The sequence below is a fragment of the Ambystoma mexicanum genome, chromosome 2p (assembly GCF_040938575.1).
Source record: "Ambystoma mexicanum isolate Mex_15411 chromosome 2p, UKY_AmexF1_1, whole genome shotgun sequence".
NCBI lineage: Eukaryota > Metazoa > Chordata > Amphibia > Caudata > Ambystomatidae > Ambystoma > Ambystoma mexicanum.
Window position 1 is genome coordinate 628,234,798 of NC_090923.1, and position 14,306 is coordinate 628,249,103.

The 14,306-nt window shown below is 48.3% G+C and overlaps 1 protein-coding gene across 2 annotated transcripts in view; it reads left to right on the forward strand.

The window, feature by feature from the left end:
• The window catches only part of RBM5 (RNA binding motif protein 5), a 621,154-nt gene that overhangs the window by 479,184 nt on the left and 127,664 nt on the right, over positions 1-14,306 (forward strand). For both annotated transcript variants that reach the window (XM_069644151.1, XM_069644150.1), the window contains exons 14-15: positions 1,522-1,578; positions 8,659-8,713. In XM_069644151.1, coding sequence (XP_069500252.1) covers positions 1,522-1,578; positions 8,659-8,713 — 112 coding nt within the window. The remainder of the gene's footprint in view (positions 1-1,521; positions 1,579-8,658; positions 8,714-14,306) is intronic.

The following is a 14,306-nucleotide window of genomic DNA, read 5'->3' on the forward strand; positions in this document are numbered from 1 at the left end:
TGCTAGAGTGTTGAAGTTTTACTTGCAAAGAACCAAGGAGTTCCGCTCCTCAAACCGGCTATTCATTTCGTTCTCTGGCCGTACCAAGGGTCAGCATATATCTAAACAAAGTCTGGCACGCTGGGTATCGTCCTGCATCACCCACTGCCATCAGTTGAAAGGCGACCCTTTAACTAGACCGCCATCTGCGCACTCCACCAGAGGAAGAGCGGCGTCAACAGCATTCCATGCAGGGGTGGCCTTGAAGGACATATGCAGAGCCGCCACGTGGAGCACTCTGCATACTTTCGCCAAACACTACTGCCTGGCTGAAGATACCAGCAAAGAAGCTGCAGTTGGACAGGCAGTGCTCCGTCATCTTTGTATAAGGTGGGATCAGCCTCCTTTCCCACCTTTCCCGAAGTATGTAGCCGTTGTGTTGCTGCATGGTAAAGGTTTGACCAGAAATGTTTTTCTGTATTTATGCATATATGTATATTATGGTGGCATGTTTTAACTGCTTGGTATTCTATTCAAGCATCTGAATCTATGAAAGATCCAATGCTGGAGAAGTCTTAGTTACTTACCTGTAACTGTATTTCTCCAGCATTGGTATCTTTCATAGATTCACATGCGCCCGCCCGCCTCCCCTGAGAGGCTGCTCCTATGCTCGGCATCCATCATACTGTAATCTCTACGGTTCAAAATCTGAAGATGGCTGCCGGGGGCGGAGCTTAAGCCCTGCCACCTCATTGGCTGGGGCCATAAAGGACCAAAGTGAGGTGGAGGGACTACACAATGAAATGGCTCATAGGCCATAATGGGCTATGTACATGCACTGCTAGGTAGCAGTGTGTATATATTTAAAAAAAAAAAAAAAAAAAAATGTATTATTAAATTTATCACTGAGGATTCCCAGTCTGACGACAAGGAATATTCAAGCATCTGAATCTATGAAAGATACCAATGCTGGAGAAATACAGTTACAGGTAAGTAACTAAGACGTCCAGTGTCCTAGCAATTGGTGTTACCTCGGTGTGTAGGAATGTCTGTGTGCCATACCAAAAGGGTATCTACTTACTTTATTGAACTGAAGGAGTGTATTTTGAAGTGTATTCTTATTGTTGCCAATTGCTCCCGTCTAAAGAAGGCTCATTTTAAAACTGTTAAATAATTTAGTCAAGTAACCTTGAGTAGAAGTTTGAATACTTCTCACTGAAACTTTGCAACCCTACTGCTCACATTGACCCCTCTTCAGATACGCCTGGCTGCTCAGTCACTACCAACTTGTGTAGTACAGACTTATACCAAAGGTTGGGTTACCTATTGCCAAGAGGACAAGGCGGGTGTATTCTTCCACAGGGTTACTAGATAAAATCTTGCCTAACATAAGGCAATTTGTTACCAGCTACTACAGTAGGAAAGCCCCCTTCGCGTTTATTTTCGTTTGCTTACGTGCATGTTAATTTCAAAACTGACAAATGGGACTAAGAGTACTAGTATGCATGCCATAATATTTTTTTAAATTTTTTTTAAATCTAGGCTCAAGGTGAAGGTGCAGACTCCAATTACCAAGAAGGCATCGCGCAGTATGGGCAGGTTTGTAAAATGGCTCACTACCCTTTACAAGAAAATTATACAAGATGTTGGATATATTGTACAGTATTTAACCATGTAAATTTACAATGCTGCTGTAAATCATAAGTAATATATCTGCCAATTGTCATTTTTGTTTAATGGGCTTGCTTGTCTTTTTCATCAAAGTTTTGGTTTTAGATGTTGGGGCATTCAGAATCACTGCTGGTGTCTGTTTCTAGGTGGCTAAGCTAGTGACCTGCAGGATTTTCTCACAGATTTAACCAAATTGACTTTGTAATGAGCCTCAGCAGTAAGTCGAAGTGTTCAGGGTTTTGTGTAAAGTACAAGAGATGGACAAGTACTGTTCTCACATTGGCATATAAAAATACTATGTATTAAAGTACACACTTGCACAAAGCTAAAGATTCAAAAAGCAAAAAAATCTAAACTTACATTCCAGTTTACTACCCCAATGGATGTTGCGCTGTGTTAGGGAGAATTCTCCTTTCGAAAGGATTGTGTCCTCACGTTTTCCTCATCTCTGATATTCGTATTTCGCCAGCTTTGCTGTTTTTGGAAAAAGTTTGGCAGAGGGCATTGTGTACGAGGTTGTGGCGTCGATGTCCCTCGACAGTCTCCATAGCATGTCGACGTCAGCAGTCGTATAAGTAGCTTGTGCCGTGACCGTTGGCTTCAGTTCTGTTTTTCTGATAGCTTTGCAATATAGCTTTATAGACCTGCAGCGAGGGCCGTACCGGGTGTTATAGGCCCTGAAGACCGAGTTAACGAGGTATGAGGGACCATAACGCCCAGTACAGCCCGAGCTACAGGTCTATAAAGCTATTAGAACACCCTCACTGCTCAATTAAAGTTGAATAAATGAGACCTGTTTAATGGAAGTACAAAAAATAGCAAAATGGTAAATAAACGTTGCAGACATTTTTGTACTGGTGGTGGAAGGTGCTAGGCTAGGAGGAGTATGCTAATCAAGTGTAATCAGGTGTGTCTATGCCTGCTCCCTCCTTTAAGCTTAATTGAGGTGTCCCTTTTTACTCCCCACACCCCTCCACTCAAAAAATGTACCCTTCCCATTACTCAACAGATTCATGCAGTTACTATACTATGCATCTCACAAATGCATTTTCACATACATGCCATAAACAGGTGATTTCACTTACATATGTGTCTTTCTGGAACACTGCCATATCCCTGCTCCACTACACGCTCAGACGTGCGTGCAAAACTCATTTTCAATTTCTCCAGAAACACAAAGCTTCTCTACACGTTCCACGATTCACACAGCTGCTGATGTCTGTCCCTTTTCTACATATTTAAAGGCTTCAATATCTGCATTGAAACCGAAAGCGCTCTATTCCCTTTCACTTCCCTTGGTTTCTCCAAAGCGCCACTCTGCGTGGACACGTTGGTTTCGCTACGTACATTTCGGAATGGAAAGTCAACTCTTTCCATTCCGAAATGCCTTCCCTGCCTGCACGCACACAGCCCTGAGTGCTCACGTTAGTGAATGCATCTCGAACTACGGGCTATAATCAATCTGCCGGCTATACGAGTGCGTATAGCCCGCAGATTGACCAATCAGGATTGCTAAACGCCCTCTAGGGTGTTCTAATAGAGTTAACAGCGCCCTTCAAATTTTCTTCAGAGAAAATGTCATCTTCAACCCCTTCCACTCCTATAACGAGGTTTAAAAAATGTGACTGTGGTTCCAAAATGTCCATCACTGACCCTCACTGTGTCTGCCTTTGGTGCCTGGGTTCGGACCGGCGACTGCGGCTCCTGTCAATCGATGACGGAGAAAGCTCTTCGTAAACGAAAAAGTAAACTAGCGGTGCGTTGGGAAGCTTCGAGGGCCTCTTCGAAGGTTGCTTCTAAAAAGAATGGAAAGTCTAGAGAGTCGAGACTCGGATAAGCATAAACATTCGAAGGGAGCTCGATCTAGAAGTAGATCGAGACGTTCTAAGACGACAAAGAGGAGACCTAGATCACGTTCCTCTTCGTCAGACACATCTACTGAGATGTTAAAATGTCTGACTAAGTTCCAGGCCAGTTTTGTGAGACGTTCCAGGCCAGAGGTAGGGCCTATATTTTCATCTGCACCTTGCAAGGGAGACTCCTTCCCAGGGACTCTCCTACGCGGGAGGGACCAATCGAGTCCTTTCACCAACTCGCGCACCGAAGCGTCGCAGCTACCGGCCTTCGGGCTAAGGGGTCCTCAGATCCTCCCGGTGCCAGGGTTGAGGGGCTGCTAGGCTCTCTTACCGGGCTTGCGCCCGTGGGGCTCCGCCCTTCTACCGGCATCATGGCAGAGGGGCTACGCCCTGTTACCGACAATACGTCAGAGGGGGTGCCTAAACGCAGCTCTAACGACCCCAGGGTCAAGGTTAATACACCTACCGGGCACATGCCCGAGGAGCGGGACAAGTCGCACGCCTCACACATAAGAGACTTGGCATAGGATTGCAGCAACGAGCCGAGCAACACGTCGCAGCCACGTTGTAGGCTGCAGACAGGCCAGAAAATGATACCCGTTAGACGCCTCTGCAAGACTTTGGCGAAGAGCGAGTATCGAGGTGGGACTGGCATCAACCAGGTACATGGCCTACGGTCTACCCTTCTTATGCGCATGGCTGCTTCCCCTTGCGTCCGTATGCACAGGGTTGGCAGCGAACTCAGTTGCCTCTAGTTACCCCTTCAGTGCCGCCCTCCTCCTCTTCGGCCAGCGAGGAACGGATTTTTGAGAGGTTCCTCGGCCTCATGAAGTCTCCTGATATGGGGGCTATCATCAAGGACGCAGTCGGGGAAGCCCTTTCTGCTATGCTAGCAGCACCACAGACTCCTCTGCCGACGCCTCTGGCCCCAGCACAGCCGCCTCCTCCGGCTCCTCAGCCTACTCCACAGGCGGTTCCATACCAGCCTGCGCTTCTTCCTCAGCCTCCGGCGGTGGTCCCCGTTCACCAGCCTCCGGCTCCGGATACTCCTCCACAGGATCCCTCAGGATGTTGATGAGGAGGAGGATCCTGACACACAATCAGCCAGAGCCTTCCACGAACATATCGCGGGCCTGGCGGAATACCTGGGCCTACCTCAGCCACGGGTCTAACAGCCAGCGGAGGGCGTCCTCGCTGAAGTCCTCATGAAGCACCCTTCCGCCAGAACGGGAATTCCACTGCAAACCGATGTAGTCTCTCTCGCCAAGAAGGGTTGGCTCAAACCACACTCCGTCTAGCCAGTCAACCGCCGCCTGAACGCCAAGTACAGGCAGATGGAGGGGGGGATAAACGCTTGCTCTCCTCCCATCCTCAGCCTCACTCCTCGGTGATCGCTGCGGCATCACTGTACTCCAAACCTCAGTCGTCCTCGTCTTTTTCATAGACAGCGCTGTTAGGCAAAGGGGAGAAAACCTTGGAGGCATACAGTAAGAAGCTGTATTCCAACGCCTCATTGCACCTGCGTCCGGCCAATGCAGATGCCATTCTGGCGGCCGCTAACCAGCGATAATGGCGGGCCATTGCGCCTTCCTTCCGGAACCCACCCCCCACAGCCAATCGCGCTTCAAGGCGGGTTTAGCCCATGCCAAGCTCGTGGTGCAGGATATCATGGAGTCCACGCTAGCACACATCAATACGTCTGTATGTGCCATCTGTATTGCCACGGACATGAGAAGGATGGCCTGGTTCCGGGCAACCCAAGTTCTACCCGGATGTCCAGGAATGTTTTCTAGATCTGCTCTTCGAGGGCAGCGACCTCTTCCACTCCAGCACAGGCGAAGAGCTGGACAAGAGGAGGAATAGCTTGCAGACGGCTAAGTCTTTATTCTGACAAATGCCACGCCCAAAGCATATTCCCAGTCTCGGCAACGCTCGGATAAGGGTCGATCTGGAGGATTCCGCGGCTTCCAGGAGCGCACGTCTAGGCAGCCGGAACGCTCGCCGACCCCATGTCGGCGCAAGCATCAGAAAGGGGTGGGGGTTGCAAAAAGGTTTTTTCCAGTCCTCCCTCGCCTCTGCCTCCAGAGGGAAAAAAGTCTTGACATAACCCTCCGGGTCCACGAGTTGCCAGCAGGTGGGCATGCTTGCTCTTCACACACACTTTTGGTGACAGAACTTTGCGGACCCCTGGATCCTGTCAGTAGTATCCTCGGGGTACCATCTACCTATTCCTGCCTCTCCCCCCTGCTCCCCCCCCCTGCAAGTTGGGACAGCAACTCTTTTGGGGGAGATTCGGTCGCTCGTCCTGAGCCAGGCCGTGGAGGAAGTGCCAGCCGCCGAGTCGGGATCGGGCTTCTACTCCAGGATTTTCGCCATTCAGTAAAAGAACCAGGCTGGCCTGAGAGTTGGACTGGACCTTTCCACCCTCGACCTCTCCTTACCTCTCGAGAGGTTCAAGATGGTGACCCCCGCTTTTATTGCGTAAACCTTATGCAGGGGAGACTGGATGTGCAACCTGGATCTGAAGGATGCCTGTCTGCACATCCCGATCTGGCAACCCCATCGGTCTTTCCTCCGGTTCAGGATCATGGGCTGCCATTTTCTGTGCAAGGTCCTCCCTTTTGGCCTCAACCCAGCCCCCAGACTCTTTACAAGACTTATGAATGCGTTGGCAGCCCTCCTCCGGTCCTCCATATATACCCCTTCCTAGACGACTGGCTCGTCAGGGCTACATCTCAAGAAGCAGTTCATCACTCCTCCCGTGCACTGATGAACACGCTATATGACCTGGGCTTTTCGCTCAATCTCAAGTCACAACTGCAACCCAGTCGTTTATCTTCCTGGGCCTCATCTGGGACACGTGCTCCGAGAGGGTCTTCCCCTCAGAGGACAAGATCGCGGCCAACGGGGCCTTTTTGCAGCGGTACTGTTGGCCGTTCCCCACACAAGACTCAGGATGAGGAGGATTCAGCTACACTTCACTGCATCGTGGAACCAGGAGAGGGGCTCTCAGGCCGAAATTATCAAGATCCCCATCCAGACCACACATGGTGGTCCAGGGACTGCAACCTGCAGACGGGCCCCCGCCCCCCACCCCGTCCCTTAGGTTCACCACAGACCCTAGAGGGCTGGGGAGCTACCCTCATGGACCTCCATGACATGTGAACCCGTCAAGAACAAGAATACCACATCAATTGGCTGGAACTGAACGCCATCTGATTTTATGCTCATCCTTCCTTCCCACGTCTCAAGGGAAAAGTTGTCCTCACCCATACAGACAACTCCACCAGTATGTACTACATCAACAAGCAAGGTGGGACCAGGTCCCCTTCCCTGTGCAGACTGGCGATCAGCATGTGGGAATTGGCCTTGGAGAACATCTACCGCATGGCAGTGCACCTTCCGGGGGAAGCCAACCTGGAAGTGGATAGGCTCAGCAGGTTGGGATCGGACAACTACGAGTGGTAGATGAACGACCTCGTTACACGGGAGATCTTCCAATGTTGGGGCCTCCCCCAGGTGGATCTCTTTGCCACCAGGCACAAGAAGTGCTCCCAGTTCGCCTCCTGGCATGGGCAGGGCCTAGGCATCCTGGGCGACGCCTTGTGGATCCAGTGGAACAGCATGTCTGCATACGCCTTCCCGCCCACTCCACTGATTGAGTACTTTGCAAGTTCAAGGAGTCTCGCCAGCTCAACCTCATTCTGATAGCTCTGTGGTGGCCAGCTAGGCCATGGTTCTCTGAGCTGCTCAGCCTCTCGGCGGTTTCTCCAATCCATCTCCCGACGGGCCCAGCACATCTTCTGACACAGCAGGGTTACAGGGTTGTCCACCCCGCACCCCAGAAGCTGGCCCTCAGTGTGGTTCCTGAGCGGGTGACGCTCAGCCACCTCAACTTATCTCATGCCAACCTGGAAATCATACAGGGGACTAGGAGCAAGGCTACCAGAGCCCAGTATAAGAGTAAATGGACCAGGTTCTGCCACTGGGCTCACTCCAAGGATATCGACCCGCGTGTGGCTAGAGCGCTGAAGTTCTATGTGGACCGCACAAAGAGTTCTCCAAGGCTTCCATTTCCAGGTGGCTCTCCGGCTGCATCACCCATTGTCACTGGTTGGCAAACCGACCGTTGCCTGGCCGTACGAGAGCCCACTCGACCAGAGCTATCGCAGCAACTAAGGCGTTCCTTTCTGGTGTGCCCCTGCTCGATATATGCAGGGCTGCTACGTGGAGATCGATGCACACCTTCACTATATTCTACTGCGCTGACCAGGATTTCAGGGAGGAGTCCAGAGTTGGCCAACCAGTGCTGCGCAACCTGTTCGCTTGAAGGTGAGCCTGGTGAGGAGGTAAGAGATTCTTATGTTGAGCCTTTGCCACCTCCCGTGGTTGTGCATGTGTGTACTGCTATGTATTCTTCATGAGCATGTGAATCCATGCCAGACCCCATGCTGGAGAAGGAACAAGTTACTTACCTGTAACTGTTGTTCTCCAGAATGGGTTTGGCATGGATTCATAGGCGAAACCACCCACCTACTCTTCAGCGGCTCTTCTCTTGGTCCTACTGCCACTTTACGTGTACCAAATCTGAGGATGGCTGCCAGAGGAGGGGCTTAGGAAGGGGCCAGTATGACCCAGAGACCAGTGATTGATGTTAGGAGAAAGACAGTTCAGAAGTGAAACTGATTTTTTTTCTTTACCGAGGATTCCCAGCCTGACTGGGGAATGTTCATGAGCATGTGAATCCATGCCAGGCCCATGCTGGAGTACAACAGTTACAGGTAAGTAACTTGTTCCTTTTGTACCGTCTCAGGTGTATGGTTTTACTAAGCCCTTAGTTGGACTTCAGAAAAACTATCCTAACACACTGTACTTTGACACTAGCCCCTTATCTGAGGTCTACCTTACTGTGCAGCAGACGTTACCTTGAGAGTGCTTGGTGAGACCAAGAATGAAAAGTCCTTGCATGCATTTTAAATGTGTGAAAAGATTAATGTATGTGTAATGTGGATTCATGGTAAATGTGAACGTAGTACATAAGTAGTCTTTTCTTTAAAATATCAATTTATTTTTGGTTTATTTTTCTTTTCTCATAAAATACATGTATGCTTACCTCTTTAAAACACCTTTCTGCTTTTTACTGTATCCTCAGGACTATCAACAATATTATCCGTCTGATGGGGATGCTAGCACATCTACTGGTTTAGGTAATTGGTTGGCTATCGTTTTTTTCTTTTAATAAAAACACAGTTGGTTTAGCATATGAAAAAGTGCAAGTGAAGGAAAACCTATTTGACAATTATAGTTTGTAAAGAAACTGTTCATGAAAAATCAAATGGCAAATCAATCAAATCACTTGTGTTCACATATTGAATTGCATCTAATATAAATTGATAGTTTCAACTTTCTAGTTTATCAAGAGTCCAATTATAGGTTCAGATCAATGAAGTTACTGGCGTGTGTTGGGGAAGAATTCTCAAACGTGCTAATTCCCTTCTACCTTGGAAGACCCCCAGCTCTTTTTGCTGGACTTTAGGACTTTTACATTGCAACCTGGAGAGTGATGCCTTTTTCCCACTCTCTCATGCATTTCTTTAATTTGGCCTTTGTGTTTCTTTTTGATTTTGGAGTCTGACATACTCCATAGGCATCTTTACATTGTGACACACAGCACCTTCAGTGCAGTGGCACAGGGAAGCCTCTTAAATTTCCCAGAGGTTTAAATACCTTCTTTTGGTGAAACTACTGTTTCCAGGAGCATTGAAGTGAAATTGGCTTTACTTATATTTTGTAACTTTCTAGACCCAGCACACTATATTACCATAAGGTGTTGGAGGGGTTACTTAATATCCCTTTGTCTAGTTTCTCATGTAACATTTTTGTTACCCTTTGTACAATTAGTGGCCGGTGGCAGTGGTTTACTATGTACTATTGTTGGGCAGAGTTTGTATGCAGTACCCTTTGGCACCACTACTATGACTACAAGTGTCAGCAAAACCAACCTTTGGTACCAACATCCTCACTAACCCCATAATTGCTACCAGGTACCACACTGTTAGAGTTATCTAAATGTTAGCAATCGCCACATTCGAACTGAGTTGTGGACATTAGCAGTTACACTGGCCTTATGAGTGGAATAGGAAGGCATGTAAGGTTAGCTCAGTGGCAGCGTGCTCGACTTGGAAACAAGATGACACGAAGCAACACAGGTTCGATCCCTGGGTCCGCGCTTAGAAACCTCTGGGTATCAAGCGAGTTATAGCCTATCATACATCATATATCACATATCTCATATATGAAGGAAGCCGATGGAAGTGAAGGGACTGTGAGTACCCGACAAGCCCAGATCAGGACAGACGCAGAAATGCTCCCACACCCCGTCTGGGGAGATTACGCAAACCCGGTGCCTCACTTCGAGAAAGAAATGCCAGCTAACCAATCCACTAACCATTTCCCCCTATGCATGCACCTCTCAAACTCCAAACAAAACCTACAGCACAACAAACCGCACAAACTTCACTACATTGAAACAACAAAACAAAAAACACTTAGACTCGCAACAGTACACGACTACCGGCCGCAAACACCCCAGGCCCAGCCAATGGACCCACCAGTCTGAGGCCGCCAACACCACATCCCTGCTCTCTTGCACTTTTCCAGTTTCCTCCCACTAACTCACTCTCCGTGTTCCCCTCTTTTCGGAGCCGCCAGGGACCACTCCAGTGGTGATAGTGCGCGGTACAAATGTCCTTTAACCTTAACATTTGTATTAGTTTTTGGGAGCAGAGCAGGGCAGCCAGGCTTATCTCAAGAGGGAATGTGAGCTGTAAGGATGTTACAGAGAGGTCTATAATCACAGGTATTCAAAAAAAAACGTACACAAGTGTTCTTGGTTAAACGCTTATTAATTCAACGGACAGTTATAACGCATTCACTAGAAGGAGGCAGTTAAATATCATACTTCAATACTATACTCGTTAAGTTTGAGGCATTCAAACTACTTTGAAGGAGGAGCAAAATGGCATTCAGAATACTTTGAAGAAGGAGCAAAAGGGAATAGGTTAAGACAGTGCAGATACTTTGAGTTCACCAGAAGAGTGAATTCAATAGGCTGGGCCAAAGTCATTGGGCTAAAGTCTTGGATAGGTAAAAACGGTTCTGGCAGGTAAAAGGTAAAGTCTCTGTGGAAGTTCTTAGAAGTAGTTTGTAAGCAGAAGAATGATATGTTGGGCCGCAAGCTGATTAGGCCTGGTAGTTGCTAAAGGTTCAAGCACTTTCACCGCAAGAGGTAAGTACTCTCTCGTTTCACACTACCTTTCAAATGAAGAAAAAGATGTAGCTGAAGGCTTCTGTTCCTGGCAGTTCCTGCAGATCTTGCTGTTCCTGAGCCTCAGTCGTGGGGACAAGAGGGAGGATGTGGGGGACTCTTGCACTGCACAGGGACTGGTCGAAAAACTGGTACTTGGCAAATATTCAATTCCAGTAGCTGTAGTAAAGCACACAGACTGGTGTCCCCCCTCCCTGGTTATTCAGTTTCCTGCAGCACTCTGAGGAAAATACAACCAGCTCCGAGAATGGCATCTAGGTGGCTTACAGGTCGAGTTGATTGGTGCCACCAACTCAAATGGAGAAGCCGTCGTTGCAGGGCTTCTCTGTTGCGATGAACCTAGAAATTCACACCTGCAGCAGGGCTTCACCGAGCAAACCAATGGTCCAGGAGTTACAGCAGCTGTCCTCTTCAAGCTCGTCTTCGGTTCTTTCGTTCCAGTGGTCGACTCTGCCTTCCAAGCCAAAAGACCCGCCTTTTATGCAGGTTTTGGTTTCTCCCATTAATTCCAGGGGGGGGACTGTCTTTATCTATATGTTTGCCCTGATTGGCTAGGGCTCATGCCCCCTAGCCACTCTCATTGGCTGCCCATTCTCAGGCTTCGTGCACTTAACCAGAGTCCACGAACCGATCCCCACAGCAACCATTCGGGCGTACCATTCGATTTTGCAGTAAGTTTCTCTCGCACACGGACGTGTGTCCCTGCGTGTCCTCACGTAGCAGCACTTTCTCCAGCAGTGGGGCCGCACCTGCCCACCCGTGCCAATATCTCCTAGGGAAATAGTCAGCGATCATCAAAAATTACTTTGTAAAGACGCACGGTGTATGTCAACACGTATAGATGTATTGGATGCTTGTTATTCATGGACTCCATCACATGACTCACACTTGTTTGGACTTTAGCCCACCTTTTGTCAACCGCGTTCAATGGTCCGCACCAGTCGTTGCACAGCTTGTTTGGCACACGGCCACCACACACTCTCCTGGCAACCACTTATTCCTCGTCTTTTTAGGACCAGTGAACTGGGTGGCTCCCACGAGATATGCCGCCTCAAGCACTCGCAATCCACCGAGATGTCTCCCCACGCACATCACTTCGAGCCATCACGAGCACCCACCATTGGGCCTGCTTGTTTGATGGGGATCACCGACCCGTCGTGGTTCCTCCCATTCGACAACGAACTTTTTACATAAGGAATCACCAACCTGTAAGACGCCACTTACGCCTTCCGGCCTGTGCTTTCTCTTTTAGATTTGGGACCCATCCAGGCCCACTTCCAACCCCTGGGATCCTGCGGCTAACTTAGTGACCAGGAACCCACGGCTAACCTCAAGGGCACTTCGCACCTACAAACATTGAGGATTGTCAAAACACAGCACCCAACTGCTAACGCAGCAGCAGGTAAGCTGTGCACTGATACACTTTCCAATGTATCACCTTGGCACTACTTAGCCATTATTCATTAATTTCTGAAATATTTAACTACACCCAGAAATCCTAAAAGCCTCTATCTCCCCCACAGATTTCACAGACAGCACCACATCTGGTGTCAATTCTGATGAAGGCCAACACCCAAACAGGCTTCAAATCTAGCCCAAGATGGCCGAAACACACCTGTGTCGATCTCCTGTGACACAAGTGCAAAAATCTCCCCTCTGTGTATGTTCTGTAGATTTTGTTGTGTACACCTTGTGTTAACTATACCTTGGACTATTTTCCGTCCCGGGTGCACCTTGCTCCAACTGTAGGTTCATCCTACTATCATATGTGACTGTGCCCTTGTGTGGAACTTTTATCTCTACACTACAGAGGTTGATATTCATTTTATATTTCCACTGTATATAATCACTACATGTCTGTCATTTTACTTAATGCTTATCGAAAGTTCTGTAAAATAATTGGGAAATTCAAGATTCTTTGTGTTTGAAATACATTTATATGTTCCGAATCACACAACCGCTTATAGGATCTCTCATCCTGATTGTTTTATTTATATGTGTACCTACCTGGGTATATCAGGACCCCGCCAGGCGCCCTAAATATTTTCTTTTCCCACTTGAGATGAGCCTGGCTGCTCAGTCACACTACCAACCTGTTTAGTACAGACTTATACCAAAGCATGAGTTCCTATTGCCAGGAGATCAAGGTTGCTGTAATCTTCCGGAGGATACTGCACACAATCTTGCCTAACAGTAGGTCCAGGGACAATTATGATAGAGTAAATGCATAGAAAAACGCAAGGCAGGGCGGGGGAGTAGAGGGGAGGAAGGGAGAGGAGAAGAAGAGAACAGAATAAAAACAATGAAAAGGAGCAGAGAAGTAGGGGGAGAGCGAAAAGCAGTTGCAGAGGTCAATACAACAACAATGTTGCAAGGGAACAGAAAATGTAGGCAAGGATTCAGTGACAACGGGCACAGCATGATTCAGGGCCAACCTGATTGCGAGATCCAGGTGAGGTCCAGCATGAGAGTTGAGGGGGTGAAGCACCAAGAGTCAATGTGTCCAAGTCAAATCCAAGTGTTGGCAAAAGTCATAAGTGGTGAACCCTTTGTGAATCAAGACGACTGCAATGAATGGGAGGGGGGTGGGTGGAAGAAAGGGAAAAGGGGAGGGAGAAGAGATCAGGAAAGGTGGGTGGGGGGGACATCAAGGTGGGCCAGGAGAGGGAGGGGGGGGACAAGCAGGGGTAGGGGGCACAAAGCAACATCAAAGGGGGCGAGAGGGGAGTGGAGGGCACAGCGCCATCCCAGGGGACAAGAGGTGGGGGACACAGCACCATCACAGGGGACCAGAGGTTTGGGAGACACCGTAACATCATGGAGTGGGTACACAGCAACATCCCGAGGGACAAGAGGGTGGGGGGCACACAGCAACATCCCGGGGGACCGGAGGGTGGATTTCTTTGAGGTGCCAATACATCTGAACTTCAAAACTGCAATTTTCAGCCAGTGAGTCTGCATCAAAGTTCACATGTAAGGCTGTTCCTATCCCTTGAATGGCCCTCAAGGCACCAAACCATTAAGTAGCTGGTAGGGAGAATTCTCATAAATGTGCCGATCACCTCATCTTAGTGACCCCTAGCAATATTGCTGGATTTCAAGGACTTGATTTGTATTACTTGGAAAGAGTGTGAGCCTTTTTTCCCACTCATGTGTTTTGATGTGTTTTTTTACTCTTGTGTTCTTTGATTATGGAGTTTTAAGATCACTCAATAGGCATCCTCTCATGTGTTACACAGCACCCTCAGTGCAGTGACAGAGATGTCTTTTTAGACTTCCCAAAGGTTTAAATACCTTCTCTGGGATAAACTACTGTTTCCCAGAGAATGTAAGGTTAAATTGACTTTATTAGTCCTTTTTTTTTTTTCTTTTTTTTTTCTTTTTTTTTTTCTCCTAGACCCAGCACACTATCTTCCTATAGAGTGCTGGAGGGGTTGCCTAGTATCCCCTATGTCTACAAACACATGTAGCAA